At 38.5% G+C, this 16,602-nt stretch overlaps 1 protein-coding gene across 3 annotated transcripts; it reads right to left on the bottom strand.

Annotated features, from left to right (window-relative positions):
* Positions 1-1,143: 1,143 nt before the first annotated feature.
* Positions 1,144-16,308, bottom strand: LOC121425448 (acid-sensing ion channel 1-like). 3 transcript variants are annotated; one of them, XM_041621504.1, is made up of 10 exons: positions 15,718-16,308; positions 14,008-14,175; positions 13,473-13,634; positions 12,931-13,055; positions 7,478-7,665; positions 6,686-6,830; positions 5,598-5,654; positions 3,650-3,806; positions 2,195-2,286; positions 1,144-1,604 (listed from the first exon to the last, which is right to left on the bottom strand). In XM_041621504.1, the coding sequence occupies exons 1-10, from the start codon at positions 15,963-15,965 to the stop codon at positions 1,486-1,488; spliced, it is 1,461 nt and encodes a 486-aa protein (XP_041477438.1). In that variant the 5' UTR covers positions 15,966-16,308; the 3' UTR covers positions 1,144-1,485. The 3 variants fall into 3 exon arrangements, 2 of the variants coding, with proteins under 2 accessions (XP_041477438.1, XP_041477439.1); XR_005971494.1 differs by lacking the exon at positions 3,650-3,806 and having other exon boundaries at positions 1,517-1,604; XM_041621505.1 differs by lacking the exon at positions 2,195-2,286 and having other exon boundaries at positions 1,526-1,604.
* Between the last annotated feature and the right edge of the window lie 294 nt (positions 16,309-16,602).

Raw genomic sequence — 16,602 nt, 5'->3', positions numbered from 1 at the left:
TTGTTTTATTGTATGAGAGTTTTAATTTACAAGTTAGAAATATAGGTAGGTGGTCCGAAACTTCAGAACATAAAATCCCTTCTTTGGCTTTGTTGGCTCTATTAGTAGATGAGCAATTCATTAACTCTTAAGTCATATATATATACAGTGCGTATCAAAAAAAAGTTTACACTTTGAAAAAGCCCTGGGAATTAAAAAATATACAACATGCGGGTAATTTTTTCACATATAATCTTGGGTTTGGGTCTCATCTATCCAATGAAAGTAAAAGTTTTGTCAGAATGTTACACTTGAGTGAGCACTGTCCATTTCTGTAAAGCTCGCAGAAATCTGTTTGCGCAGAAATGCTCGTTTTCATGCTGTGTCAAGGGGAAAGGGCGAAACCAAACTTACACTACGAAAGATTTATCATACTTTTCCCTTGCACTTTTAGTCAATTGGAATAAAAACGGATAAATTCAAGCATTTTGTGACAATTTTGCCACCCAAATTGAAATTTCAACACTTAATAATCACAACCTTTTCCCTATTTCTGCCAGCTGGATCTGAGGACATAACTGACTCTGAACAAAAGTTTATATCAGACATCTCCAGCATTTTTTTACTCAATTTTTATCATTGAAAGTTGGTTTACATTTCATTCTTCATTTAATACTTGTTTCTCCACACTTTTCCCAAGCCTAAAAATGATTAACAAAATGAAAATCAAGCTTAAGCCATTCCATGCAAATCACAGCTCACTGTAAAGCAAATATCGTCACGATGGCCTCGGTGTGTAGGGGAGTGGGGTGGGGCCAAATGCACTCTTCGAAGTGTTGTTGGGCAAGGAAACAAGTCAAACAATGTAGAAGATTTCTTCAAATCAATTTTACTAGCTAAATTCCATGTGTTCTTCATGATTTAGGTCTACTTTTATTCGCATTACTATTTCAAATTTCTGCGCAAATCATTTTTCACTAACTTTTCAAAAGTAAGTGGTGCTCACTCAAGCGGAAATATTTTTCGACAGTTATATCGTCATTTGCTTTAATGGACCTGTACCAATGTTAAAATGTGGATCAATCTTCAGGATATTACAAATGTATAATTTTACAGGATTTTTTAAAAGTGTAAACTTTTTTTTGATACGCACTGTATATATATAACTCTCTCAGGATGATAAATTGAACTATTTCCTTCCTTATGAAAGCAAAGGGAAACAAAATTGTAGATATAATAAATAAACAATATAAGCAGAATTTTTTAGATTTTTGGCTCCCTATAATTTTAGCACAGTGTTAGACCGTGGTCTAAGTTAAACCTGAATACGGGCCAATAAGACAGTGCCAATGTCCCGTTTCAAGGTCTTAATCCCCCAAATCGCGTTAGCATTAATTTAATTACTGACAAAAGTATCCTCTTAATAACTTTCTTCCATGCAAAACAGTGCTTCAAACGGGTTCCTTTCCGGGACAATGTGTTTTCAGCTCATATTGTCTCAGTATATCATCTCCGATGGTTCATCTTTGAGTAGACGTATGTTGACATGCTGAACAGATCGAATACTTCAAACACAGTTAGAATACTTCCACCTAGCCAGAGACCAAGGGAACCGCCAATATCACCTGCCAATTATAAACGAATGGATCATAATGTTAAAGTCGCTATGCCAAAGCCTCTTTGAAGAACGCCATCTCAAGGCCTCATAATTATGAAACGGACCTGCATTCTTATCCAAGATGCAACATTTCAATATTTGGTCATATGTATATATCATATACTGACTGATATATAAAATAAATTTATTCTCATCATTACACCATTCATACCTCAATATTTGCCAAGACATTTGTCGTTTCACGGTTCAAGGCATTTGAAAGCATTAATATTTCAAGGATATTGAAATTAAATGCTCATATATCAAGACTACCCTAGTGTAAACAATGACCTAATATAGCAGATTAGCCGTTTTCTAAGGTCAGTTCCCCTTTAGAGGAAAATGATAAAATGAAATAAAGGTCAAAAGAAAGGCCGTAATACTACAAATGTCTCTAGTTTGCCATTAAATCTATTATAACAACTTTAAACATTCAATAATACCACCCCCCCCCCTTCTCATTTCCTCGCCCGCTGCCTCCCTTCCCGGGCCCTCCCTTCCTCCTACCCCTTCCGCTATTCAACTTTACTCTCATCTCCCGACATCCCTGGTACTCACATAACAAACTGAAGAACGGGTATTTAATCTGTTGCGAGATAGTTTCAACGCTCAGGTCTTTCATGAATATCACAAGTGAACAGATATTATTCCTGATAAGTGCAAAGAGAGATATTATGTGTAGATTCTAATTAAAGCCGTTCGTAAGTAAAAAGACAAAATGCGTGAACCTTTTTTCTTTCTGATCATGTAACCAATATGTGGCTGTATGTTTAATGATTCCGCTTGAATTTGTGGCAGATATTGTCAATTAACACTAACTATTAATGTGATCATTGGGAGTTATGGAAACTATCATTTACTGTCAAATCATCACTTATTCGGTTTCGGTTTTTTTTTCTGGGACGCATACTGTATTACATGAGACATTGGTCATTTTGGTTCATTATTTTTTTCGGCCTGGCCTCTGGACAAACGACACGTCTGCAATTTTTGTCCTGTCCGAATCTTAAGACGATGTGCTGTCCCGGTCCTCCAACTTTTGACAATAACCTCCAATTTGTTCATTGTGATTTGACGGGAAAATTCAATAGATTCACAGCAAAAACTGTGGTGTTAACCGGTGTACATAGAGGACCACACCAGTTATTTTACACCCGTGTTAAATTGGTGATGTTAGTTTTACACCTGTACACTGTTAAAAAAAACGTGATTTTACAGAAAATAAACAGAAGATTATGCAGAAAGCAATAACAGAATCATTCTGTAAATTCATTAAACAGGAACTTTTCTGCAATTCAACAGAACAGGTCTGTTTAAAAAGGGGAAAAAGGGTGTTTTATTCAAGGAAATTTGTAAGTTTCCATACACCAAATACCAATTTCCTGTAAGATTACGCAATTCGCTAAGATTACAGGTGTTCTCGAGACTGCTGCAGGAACTTCTTTTATTTTAAGGATAAATTTTCTAACAGTGTAGGTGCTATTACAACACCTTTGGTTGTTACATTTACACTCTTTGGTATTATGTTCAATCTCTAGGGTGTAATTTTAACACCTCAGGGTGTGGTCCTCAATTAACACCAATTGGTGTCAGTTTTAACACCACAGTTTTTACAGTGTTCTAAACGTTGCAGCAAGCATCTGCTTACTGGAAGCGAAAATAAAGTGTGTGTCAAGTAATCACGCATGGTATGATTTGGCGCAGTGATAGTAGGCCTAGTATCAAAGTGAAATGGCGCCGCCTTGGGCAATGGTCAAATACAAGGGAAATGTATGCTTTTGCACGTCCACATAGATGTGATTATGTCGGTACGTCACACTACACTTTTTCTGACCGGGTAATGTTCAGTGGAACCACACAAACCGCACACGTCGTTGTCACCCAAAGTTGATATCGTCCACTCATAAAATCAAAATGTAAAAGACAAGTGTCCCCCCCCCCTTGAAAGTGAAGACTTTTTTTTTTTTGCTTGTCAAATTTTTCCTCGGGAAAATTGAAGTCCATTGCACGTACCTAAAATATTCTGGAGACACGCCAAACTGAGGGGCCGAGTATGTAGACCAATGCTGGGACGGGGAGGTTAAGATTGATACAGACGAGGAATATTCACGAATAAAGCATGGGACCGGGCAATGACAGGATGCTTCATACCGTTCTTTGACATAGTCACCTTTCAAAAAAATAGGACAAAAAGGCGACATTACTCTGGCCCTAAACCTAACCCCAACCCCGGGGGCTACTTCCATTGACGAATGGATACCATGCGTGACCAAAATAAAACACGTAAAGGGACCTCTTTTTCAAGATAGGGCACGTTACGTACGTAACGTAATAAGGGTGTCAAAACACTAAAATAATGAAAATGGTATATATTTCGCTAGGAAAACTACGTGTTTACGGTCCAATTTGCGAGGGTATAAAAAGACTAAAATAATTTATAAATGATGTAGTTTTTGCCCCAAAACTACGTGTTTAGGGTCCGATTTGATCCTTGACATAAAAATTGAGATATCGTTGTACTTTTTAGGGGGCAATTCACTTGTCAACCAAGGGTAGCGATTTGATTCCAATACTTGTTAAGGGTTGGGTTTCACACGCCAATACTTGTTAAGGGGTGCACTTTCAGAACATGGAAAATATTTGTTTAGGGTACCTTTCAATTTCGAAAACTCATGGTCACGCATGGTATCCACTCGTCAATGAAAGTGCCCCCCCCCCCCCGGTCCAACTCTCAGCCAAAATTATGGGAAACTGAAAATGTCAAAATTATGTTATCCTTGTATGTTTCTTATATTCACACAGTAGACTTTTGTGGCCAATAATGAGAAGAGATTTCATTCAGTTATTATTTCCCGACATTTACAAATGATCTGAGTAGACAGCTAAATGCATGAGCTGATAAATCGAAGCTACATCGCAAAGCTTCACCACTGACTTCGAATAGCGTGAACACAACTAAGTCGGTCTCTTTGCGACGTACGCGATCGTTCACCAGGAAACATGCAAATCGAAAAGTCATTATAAACCCCTCAAAAAAGGTTCTGCAACTCAAGTTTGAGTGCTAATAAATTTCTTAGTGTGCCATCATCATATGTAAAAGTGGTATCATTAGAAAGTATGATTATTCTTCGTTACGATCGTGTGTCACTTGTGATGCTAGTGTTATCATGAAATACACAGACATGGTAAATATGCAGCAATGTAAAAAATGAAATGTTGCAAAATTCGTTGCCATGTCATGTTTGAGTTCTGCAACTCAAACTGCAAGTTTGAGTGCTAATAAATTTCTTAATGTGCCATCATCACGTGTAAAAGTCATATCTTTAGAAAGCATGATTATTCTTCTTTACAATCATGTGTCATTTGTAATGCTAGTGTTATCATGAAATACACAGACATGATAATACGCAGCAATGTTAGAAATGAAAATTTCCAAAATGCGTGGTTTCCAATAGCGAATTTCCAATTGTTTCGAGGATGGACCGAGCGCATTCACTGTCACCTGCATGGTGGAAATTCTATAGAAATGGAGACTCTTGTTTAGAAATCAATGCATTTTGCAACATTTCACTTCTGACTTTTCTCAATGTTCAGGGTGATTGCATATTCCATGATTACATAATCACAGCAAATGGCATGTCATTGTAAAGAGGAATAATTCAGCTTTCCAATGATACAAGTTTCATCTTTTATACCTCATTAACCAAAAAGATATCATCCCCCAAAACTGAGTTGCAAAACTTTTTTTGAGGGGTTTATGTAAAGGGCAGACCAAAGTTTGACAGAAATTGGTATTAGAATCAGTACACTGGAAAATAACCCTGCCTCTTTCAGGAATATGGAATATCAGTGTTTGAGAACAACCCACGCAGACCTGACTCACAAAAACTGGCAATTTGCCTAAGCATACTCAAAATGCCTATTACTTGTACAAACCTCTGTCAGTAGTACAGGTACTCACCAAAACTAGGGTTAATGCAATTGAAGAATTCATACGCGTTACATTCTCGTGCGGGGGCTGTATCGGAGGAAAGAGCAGGGTGGAAATCATTCAGAAGCAGGATTTTTTCCCAACAGACATAATAGATGTACATCCATTCATTAGCTTAATACTATACGATGAAGAAATTTATCTCTACATTATTCTACAGTACTTGGAAGGTTATTAACAAATGCATTTTCCAAGGTGGACAACCGATCGCGATGCCTTCTGGATTCTACTGTCTCACCAACGAAACCGATACGAATCGATCGATCTTAAGTCATTGGATTCGTCGGTTTGGAGTTGGATTCATGTGTGACTGTGACATTAGTCAGGAAAATGCAATGCACATCCCACAAAAATATTCTGCATAGGACCGAAAGTACCAAAATAAGCTGACGCCGTCACAAAATACCCCCATTTCATCGTCCTCCGGCATGTTTGCCACAATGATCATACTAGGTAGTTTTCGCTTCCACGATCGATACACGACGGATTCTAAAACAAAGTAAATACATTACAACAATGAAAATGCACGTCAAATGACAATGGAACATCTGGTGAGGTCTTTGTCGAAAATTGGTGAACTGACACAGCAGTTTTGTCCTCAAGTTTCGGAGCTGACGAACAATTGCAAATATGTCGTTGGTCCATTGTCCAAGACGAAACTGCTGTTTTTACATTTACCAATTTTCGACAAAGATTTCTCGACCCTACTTCTTCGTTGTTCATTGTAATTAAGGGCATTGCACAATACATGTTCTTGAATCCGTCGTGGGTCGAGGAAGCAGAACTCCCCGATGTTTGCTGAAACATGCCAGAGAGAGGTCCATCTAGGACAGATACAATTGATGGATATAGATGAAGCCTTCGAATTTTCAACTGCAGGAGTCTGGCAGATATATTAAAGGTAAAGGTGTATTAAAGGCTTCCGAAAGGTGTGTGAGAAGTGTGTAAGAAAGGTGTTGCAGGGGGAAAATGTCCTAAAAAGCGTCGGCACCTTATAACATTTCTTATAATGTCACAAAAAAGGTAGCAGAGATTGATCTCCCATATTAAATGATTACTGTTCATGGATAGAATATTGCAGTTGCACCGCTCGAGGATGAACTCCGATGCGCATTCCAGAGCGCACTCCGAATATCCGTAGGTGTCAAAGTACTTCAGGGTTTTGTTTTCACAAAGTCCATGAGGTCTCGGGAGGTTATAGTACTGCAAATATGTAAAAGAACGAGGCTTGTTAACAGACTTGTCAAGACGACCTTTAACAAATATAAAATGATTAATAAATGTAGGGAAAATCGAGACTCATCCCGGTACAAGGGAAAGGTATCCACTTATACCAAAATTTGCACGTATAGAAATACTTTGTTATTATGCTGAGCATCATCCTGAGCTTCCCCTTTCGGAAGTGAGGATGACAAAAAAGGTCTTCTTAAGACCTTGGGTCTGTTGCATAAAACTTTTTACCTGAGAAAAATGTGGTAAAAACTGAAAACTAAGGTTAGTCTGACTTCTGCCATTGACTCAAACACAGGGCAAAAACTCCGGTAAAAACAACCTGAGTTTTCTCAGGTAAAAAGTTTTATGCAACGGGCCCCTTATTGTCATTGCTTGTTAAAATAATTTCTGCCCCATCCCCCAGCAAATAATTGACACAATGACCCATTCCTACTCCTATTTTTATGCAACACTATCTTGTGACTTTGGAATATTACCGGTTAAAACTGTGACTGAAAACGTTTGCCCATCATCAGATTTTCAAATATGCTATTCATTGATTCGTTGAGCTGGGCAACTGCCTTTGGCTTTTTAAGTTAGAATGAAACTTTCCAATATAATTGTGTAAAATGTCTCACTTCTGTAATATCGACTGCAACATGTGTTTCCATCCCAACGGCGATGCCGAAAGAACCCCTCTCAATCACAGGTTCAGTGCCGTAGTCGTAGAGTAGGACCTGAAATCCAGCGGTAATCATTTGAAAGGGATGAAAGTAGTAGTCATCCTGAGAGGCTTTCAACTTCAGATACAAACCGTTTCTTGGTCCTAGGGAATAAAGAATAAAACGGCCATGTGAAAACGGGCTAAAAACTGTCTTGCCGGCAGACTCGGTGTGTCATTTAGATATTCAGACGCGCGCCTTCTGCGTAGCTGGCATAACGGACTCGACAGTTCCCTAACTTTGTGGGGGGGGGGGGTTTGTGCCAACTATTTAACAGCGTTGTGGCCCAGTGGATTAGTCTTCGGACTTGAAACAGAGGGTCGTGGGTTCAAATCCCAGCCATGGCGTAATTTACTTCAGCAAGAAACTGATACATAATGTGCTGTACTCAACCCAGGTGAGGTAAATGGGTACCGGTAGGAAATAATTCCTTAAAAAGCTGTGTTCGCTAAGAACGCCTAGCTTAGCCGGGTAATATATAGGAGCGCCTTGAGCACCTAACAGGGTGGATATGTGCGCAATATAAATACCCTTTATTATTATTATTATTATCATTATTATTATTAACAACAATAATTATATAATATTGACTGACCTTGGGGGGACACAAAGTATATTGCCGCAATAGAATCATATAAGCCCGAGTCTTTAGACGCTGGCAATATGGTTCTTTTAAGGGCAATATAATTTTGATGTTTCCCGAAAGAAGAGCCAGTCAATATTTTTAATTATTTTTCAAATCAGACATCTATAGCAAAATCTTGAAAATTTAGATATTTATCCCTTGAAGAATGTGACTCATTTTTTTTTATGTTGATCAGACTATGCTTCTATGCTTTGTGACGTATTTGAAATCCCGGGGGTCACTCTTCCCATGGACTGCTACCCACCCGTGTCCGACAACCTCAGAAATGCACCCTAAACGGCGTAACTACATTAACTAAATTTGCAACCCTAAATGGCGTAACCTATGAGAAAAGCCACCCTAAGTGGCGTTAAGAGGGAAAAGCCCCTAATTCGATATCCTAAGTGGCGTAAACATATCGAAATTGATTAATTTGATACCATACTGATTACTGATGTTTAATTGATGTTACATACAACATGTATAAATTCCCGGCAATACTTTAAAGTTATTGCCAGTATAAGGCCAGCACAATTTGCTTTCAATGGCACGTCTCTTTTAGCCACTTTGAATAGCCATCTTTTAGCCTTAATTAATGAATGCAAGTGAAAAATGTTGCTTGCCTATATTGAATGACTGATGCATCACTTACGATTCGTTTTACCAATTTCATCAAAACTTGATAAATGGAATCCATACCAGTTAATCTGTTATGAAATACCTACATTAATTAAACCTGTATCTTCTTCTTCTTCTTTTTTTAATTGACAATAAAAAAAAAAATCAATATAGGAATCCCCGGTATGAATCAAACAAAAGGGTAGACTACCGGGTAGACTATAGGCCTAAACCCTAGGCGTGCTGCCTAGTATAGAGCCGTGTAAGACCAGAGACTATGCTGTACGGGGGTATTCTGTCATAAGTAATATAATTAATGTGCTGGCCGGCGTGTGCGAGGATTACTTTGTATCCCTTAATATCACGCCCTTCATTGTGTTTATGGCTTAGGTCTGCTCCCGAATCTTCTCAAATTTGCAACCCTAAATGGCGGGAAATGGATTAGTTCTATTCATATATGGAACTCTTAATGGCGTAATCAGGGTGACCAGACGTCCCGTATTTCCCGGGATTGTCCCGTATTTTGCTTCTTTGTCCCGGCGTCCCGACAAACCCTTCCCGGGACGCCTATTTGTCCCGTATTTCGGAATATTGAACAAAATGTATTTAAAAGTGACGAATTTTCATCAAAATAAACAAGAGATGACGAAGCAGAGATAACAATAAAATCGATTTGCAAGTTCTACGGTGATTTTCTTGCTAACCCAATACATCGTAAACTAACTGGCCTCCTGCCATTGTGTGGCAGGCTACTAGCTAGGCATGTAGGATCTGAGAAGATTCTCTCCACCAAACATGCCAAAATAATCACAAAATCGGCGGTAAATTTGTATGACTACATTATGGGTTCTCAGATTACTGATTTGGAGATGTAATCTCGGAGGAACAAGTTATTGAGTTTTCATAACTAGATCTAGTTGTTTCAGCTTTCGTTTTGAGTCTAGTTGTGTATGATGCCGCGATGTTTCATCTAATTTTTAAGTAAAAAAAATCTCTTTGAAATTTTATTCATTTCTAAAACATTATTTTTAATTCTAAAATTATATTTGAAAAACACCAAATATCATTATGATTTTTGTTAGATGATTGGATTTTTTTGCTTGAAGTTTGAACTTTTTTCCTCTTTCTCTCTTTTCTATCCTTCTTTCTTCATCCTTCTATCCTTCCTGCTTGCCCGTTTTTGTTCCATCTATCTTTATTTCCTATTTGTCTTTCCTGATCCTTTCTCTCTCTGTTCATTTTTCTTTCTTTCCCCCTTTTTCTTACCCGTCTTCTTTATCAAATTTCCCTTTTTATATTTTTTCTTTCTTAAAACTTTTTTTTCTCCTCCCCCCTCCCTTCCTCTCCTTTTTCTTTTATTTTTTTCTCTTCTTCCATTGTGTTTTCATTCCCTCCTCACTTAAATTCTTTCTCCCTCTCTTTCCTCCTTTCTTTCATTATTCACTTGACTTTTCCTTCCAATTCTTTCCCTTATTCTTTATCTCCCTCCCTCTCTTAATTCCTTCCTTCCCTCCTCCCTTATTGCTCTGTTTGCTTTTTTCTTTCAAAGAATGAAGGAAACATTTTTCTTTCCTTCATTCTTTCTTTCCTCCTCATTTTTCTTACTTCTTTTCTTTCTCTCCTTTATGTTGTCTTTCACACATTGTATTCTTCTTCCATTCCTTTCTTTTTCTTTCTTTCTGCATTCAATTCAAAGAATGACGACGGTAACATTTTTCGCTCTTTTATTCTTTCTTTTATTCTAACTTTTTTATATATTTTTTTCATTTTTCCTTCATTTTCCCCTTAATTTTTTTCTTTCTTTCTTCTTAATTCATCTCTTTTCTTTCGTCTTTTCGTTCTCTCCTTCATTCTTTCGTTCACCCACCCTTCCAATTCTTTATAATTTTTCACAGGTGTAACCAGTGGCGTAACTACGGGGGGCATGGGGGGGCACGTGCCCCCCAATCGGCTGGCCAAAAAAAAACGGGGGAAAAGAGAAAAAGAGGGAGAAAGTGAGAAACGTAGTGGGAAGGAAAAATTATTGTTAATTATGTTATATTATATTATAATTATGTTATATTATACATAAAAATAAAAAAGATATCATAACTTTATGAAACATAATTTGCTCAGGGCCTATGTCTTCATTGTGCCTGATGCTCGCATTGTCTGTTTAACGAGATATATAATCCTGTTGTCTAAAACACCCCGTTTTCAAGTCAATATACACCAAATATATTTCCTCGCACTTCGAATTAGTATTGTTTTATGCAGTGACATATCATTTTAATGTCTTAATATCAAACATTTCACGTCCGCGCTTACGTTCGCATTAGTGGATTAATGAGATATGTCCGCTCTTCATGAATTCCTAAAATCAGTCTCTAAAATGTCCCTTTTTCTGATCTGAATATAAAAAATTTCAGCTTGCGCTCGCATCATTTGGTTAGTGAAATACGCATGGTCTACGTGAATTCCTACAAACAAGCCTTAGAATGCCCCTCTTCAGGTGTGAATTTCCTAATTTTTAACTCGCGCTTCTCGCTCGCAATGTTTGATTAGTGAGAAGTGCATTTTAATCATGATTACAATGACTACAGGTGCTTTATGTGTTTGGATGCATATAATTCTAAAAAAAATCAGCAAGCGCTTGGTACTCGCATTAGATTACTATGGTGAGATATGTATACTCTTAATAGATTCCTACAATATAGTCATTAAAATGTCCGTTTGGGGTCAATATATACAAAAATTTCAGCTCGCGCTTCGCGCTCGCATTATGTGATCAGTAACATACATATTCGTTTAATGACACTGTCCTTAAAATGTCTCTATAGGTCAGTATACCTAGCAACTGAGTGCGCTTCGCGCGCTCACTAGGTGAATCAAAATTTTTGCTGGTGCCCCCCCCCCATGCCGTGACTCACGGTACGCCACTGGGTGTAACACTGTGTAGCCTTCTTTGTTGATCTTTTTTGTCGATTGTCCCGTATTTCATTTTGTGAAATCTGGTCACCCTGGGCGTAATCTTCATGACCAAATTAGTAACCCGAAATGGCGTGAAGAGAGAGAGAAAAGGATACCCTGAACGGTGATTTACCAGAGAATGGTCCTGAAATGCAACCCTTTTTGCCAAAGACGTCGACGCCACCCAAGTGCCTGAAACGGGACCCTTTTCTACACTATTTCTGGACGCGGGTGCGTAGCAGGTCATTTTGAGAGTGACCCCCCCCCCCCCCCGGTTTGAAATGTTGCAGTATTGATCTTGATTGACATACGTATATTGTGCTGCGCGCATCACGACGCGTATCTCTTTCTATATAATTATGCATCCTCAGATGCCCGGATGTGAGACCAGTGAAAATACAAAGGTGTATTTTTCGCCGTCTCTCCATGCAAAGTCAGTACGTGATGAAAGACCGAGGAAAATACAAATCATTTCCTGATATTCATAAATTCTAGGGCAATACGGTTTTGTAAATGATCTGTAAATAATTGTCTCTATTAAGACCAGGGCGTTTCATGAAAGGGCTTGTCGCACGTTTTATCCGACTATTACTATAGTAATAGTGCATCTCAGCCAATCAGAATCAGTTCTGACTTGTCTGACAAAATGATACGCACCAAAGAACAGTGTAACATAATGTGGAGTATCGCCGAGTTTTGGAACATGAAGACCGGTGATCTATATTATGTATGCGCACTCAGTTTGTATTTGATCACCAGTCTTCCGTATTCGTTTTCCAAAATAGCCTTATGTTTTGGAATATGAAGACTGGGGATCAAAGCGCAAGCGTGCGTAAAACAATGGTGTTGATTTAACACCAGCCCGGTGTCTACATATTCATGATATTATAATGGAAGCGTCGAAACAACACCTGTTCTAATTGGTGTTGCTTCATTGCCAAATTGGTGTCGGCCTTACTCTGAACTGGTGTTGGTTCAACACCTCTCTGGTGTGGACTGATATTGATACCAGGCTGGTGTTAAATTAACACCGGCGTTTTTGCAGTGTAATATAGGTCCCCGTCTTCGATCTCGGTTTCCCGTAAACCAAGTAACTTTGGCGTACTATAATTATGCTCAGTAGCTCTCTCGATTAAAAACTAATCAGCAATACGAGACATGACTTTTACTAACGTACCGTTACCGCTGGCCATCAACTGTGGGAATCCATTGTCAATATCGTTGAAAACGATGCACACACCCGCTTCCGTGTTTCTCATGGTAAAATTGTCGAGGGACAATTCCAAGCCGCTCCAGTAAAAACTAGACATGAAAAGGAGAAGGACTGGTGGGAAAATGCGTTTGAATATCTTCTTACGTGATTTAGATTTAAAACAATGAAATGTATTTACTAACCATTTATTAACCGTAAAAAATACACAGTAAGAGATACCAACAAAATTGTATTTTTTAAATACATTTTTTGAAAGAATGTGTGCGTGAGGGTGTGTGTGTGTTTGAGAGAGAGAGTGGGAGGTGCATGGGAGGGAACTATTTGATACGTCGGATGCATCCAAATAGTGGCGACCATAGATGGCGATTGAACATTACCGTCAGACAAAACCTAAGAGGGGTAAAAAAGTGGCTCAATCTATCGTGTCTTTATCTCTCTTTGTCTCTTTGTCTGATCATAGCACTCCGACGAAACTATCTACTAAAGTAGGCCAATGTTATACATACTCTTTTATTGTCATTTCGACGTCATGCCCCATTTCTCGAAACGTCTCAGTCATTTCGTACTGCTCTAACTCATCTCGGTATTTTGTCATGTTTACAGATGTACCGTTGAAGAACAGATCGGCTAGAAAGTCCTCAAAGACTGTTCCATTGACTGCCCCTCTCCTGATCATTTAGTCACCGTGTCACAAAGGAAAGAAATCGTAAAATAGGATTCAAATAAATTCCAGAATCAGATTAATCCAAGACATCTTAACCAATCTCTGAAAATGTACATCACAACGACGCAATGACTAACGGAAATGCCACCATGAAAGATTAAGAACTGTGGAAATTTCGCTCAAGTGAGGGTGTCCATGAAAGGTACAATTTTTAGCAGTTATATCCGGTGACAAATCTATTGCCTGGTTTCAGTATAAGCGAGGCCTAAATATGGACTCTCCTTCAGTTTCTAAGTGATAGCTACATTGGAGTGTCCTTACAGATATGCATTCTATTTACCTAAGGAGTGTCCAGGCGTCTTCCTATATAGGCCTACCTGAATATGTTGATGTTGCAGATAGCGACGGAAGGAAAAGGAACCTCATGTCTGTACTCGATGTTGATGTCAACGTCCTTCGGATGGGATGCAAAATACAAGATCCTATCTACGATCTGGTAGCTGGTGAAACAGAAAGCGATGAGCACGAGAAGAAGCCACATTGATCTGTAAATATCGAATTACAAAAAACGGATTCTAATTAACCATGTGGTTGCTGGCTCCACTCTCCTGAACTATAGATGACTGATTCATATACATCTTCTTCTAAGTGTAGCAGTGTTTGACCCACTGACAGAGTCACCCTGGTAAAAATAAATAAATGAACGAATGAATAAATAAAATATAAATAAATATATAAATAAATAGATAGATAAATAGATAAATAAAGTAATGGTTTCACAGTTTGACGGGTTGAATATTGGACTGCGAATCGTTTAGTGATAATAATAATAATAATTCGCTTTTTGATAGCGCTGAATATACCGGAACGACGTGTCTTAACAGATATATATTATTACCCCGGCCATCGGATTCAATCAGTCATTCCCGCACACAATGTGTGCACATCCTCCACTCCCTGGGGAGTATTCCAGTCCAGTGGTGTATTCAAGTGACGAAGTACAATGAGCTAGGACGCGTTTTTCTCGTCATTTCCCCACGCAGGTCCCCCCCTCCCCAGCACACAAACACATCATTTTGTGGAGCGTTGTGGCCCAATAGATTAGTCTCCGGACTTTGAAACAGAGGGTCGTGGGTTCGAATCCCAGCCATGGCGTAATTTCCTTCGGCAAGGAATTTATCCACATTGTGCTGCACTTGACCCAGGTGAGGTGAATGGGTTCCCGGTAGGAGTTATTCCTTGAATGCTTAAATTACATGTTCAGCGCCTACATGGCCGCTCAGCTACAGCCGGGGTAATAAATAATATACCAAGTATATTTCAGTGCCTTGAGCACATTATTAATGTGCATTTGGCGCTTTAGAAATACTCTATATTATTATTATTTTACTCACATAAGCTCGCATACCCTAATCGAGTAATTTACATGACTTACACCCGCTCCAAAACATACACACACCCACACTTTCTCCATGACACGTAAATGTGCACTGTATAGGTCCTATATAGAAACATTGGCTTGTGTGAGGATTTTAAAAATGGTTGATCGTTTGAGAGGGTACGTGAGAGAAAGTGTGTCTGTTATTTATCAAAATAGGTCCTCCATAGATGACATATCTTAGTCAGATATGAATATACAGGCAAGTCTCAAACCAACCTGCACCGATTGGCCGTCTTATAGCTGTTCGACAAAAAATGACTTAAACACCCTTGCTGTACAAACATTTCGCTAAAATACTGTTTAATGTCTAGGCACTTTTGTTAGAAAAATCGTTGACACGGTTGTGATGAATAGCAAATTGTGTAATTTTTTGAAGGACTATGTTCAACTGGAATTGAATGTCGAGAATCCATCCAATATCAAGTTTCTTTGGGGCCAATGAGACAACTGACCTTCAAAATGGGTACAACGATATTGTCTTATATGAATTGATTCTAGGTAGACCCTAATCTAATTTGTTAATCCGTTATCATGAATATGATAAATCACAATTTATATCTATTGTCATTAGGTACAATAATAATCTTGAATTGATCATTGTTGCAAATACATCCAGTTTTATTTCGGAGCATTCAGGCCTACTGACCTTCTTATTCTGATCTCCCGTGGATTGAAGGCGTAGCGTAAACCAGCCACTCCTATCCCGTCGGGAATTAACTTGTAAAAAACGGCGAGCCAAGACATCCGGTCGTTGTACGACCTTGGATCCCCCTTCCGTTTCATGGCGATCATCTCCTGGTCGATGGAGGGTATTGCGGTTTTCTCAGTGGTCGACGTCGCTTTCATCGGTTCCACCTTTATATTTTGAAGCGGCATGGTGTCGAAGGACGGCATCAAAGATGAAACAAAATGAAAATAGATGATTTATTCATCGAGGCTGCACCAGTAGTGGTTAGGCCATCAGCCACTGTGAAAAAATGACAATTACATTAAATAACATTAGTCGTTTATTCAGAGTGTCAGTGTCGCCTTTAATCTGAACTGGTAGTAGATCATCAGCTACTGTGGAATAAATTACAATAATTACATTCCGAAATCTTTGCCAAATAAAATGTTTCAATCACGATTCTATGAAGATTGGCTGCTCAGTCTGCACCATATAAAACAAGACTTCATCTTCCAAACTGTGAAGGAAATGAAATGACAGGTGTCAACACCGGCTAAATTGTCAGTGCTGACAATCTACTGAAATCCTTAGTTTTGATTGGCTGAAATTCAATAGCCTCTGACTGTTACTATAGTAACTGTAGTAACTGTCGGAGAAAGTCATTTTTTCAGTAATGACAACTTTCATTAAACGGCTCCTGGGTTACTTCTTATGATTATTACAAGGTACTTTGAGATAAATGAAAAGGCATTGCTTTCAGGCACTTCTAAAACCCCTTTCTAAATCGGCAGAATTGCGTTGTATAAAATCTTTAGTCTTATTCATGATATGGCATCAGAAATTCACGTTTACGTCATCCTTCTT

The sequence above is a fragment of the Lytechinus variegatus genome, chromosome 12 (assembly GCF_018143015.1).
Source record: "Lytechinus variegatus isolate NC3 chromosome 12, Lvar_3.0, whole genome shotgun sequence".
In the NCBI taxonomy this organism is placed as follows: domain Eukaryota; kingdom Metazoa; phylum Echinodermata; class Echinoidea; order Temnopleuroida; family Toxopneustidae; genus Lytechinus; species Lytechinus variegatus.
The sequence above is the reverse complement of the archived record's forward strand: the minus strand, read 5'-3'. Positions and strand labels throughout refer to the sequence as shown.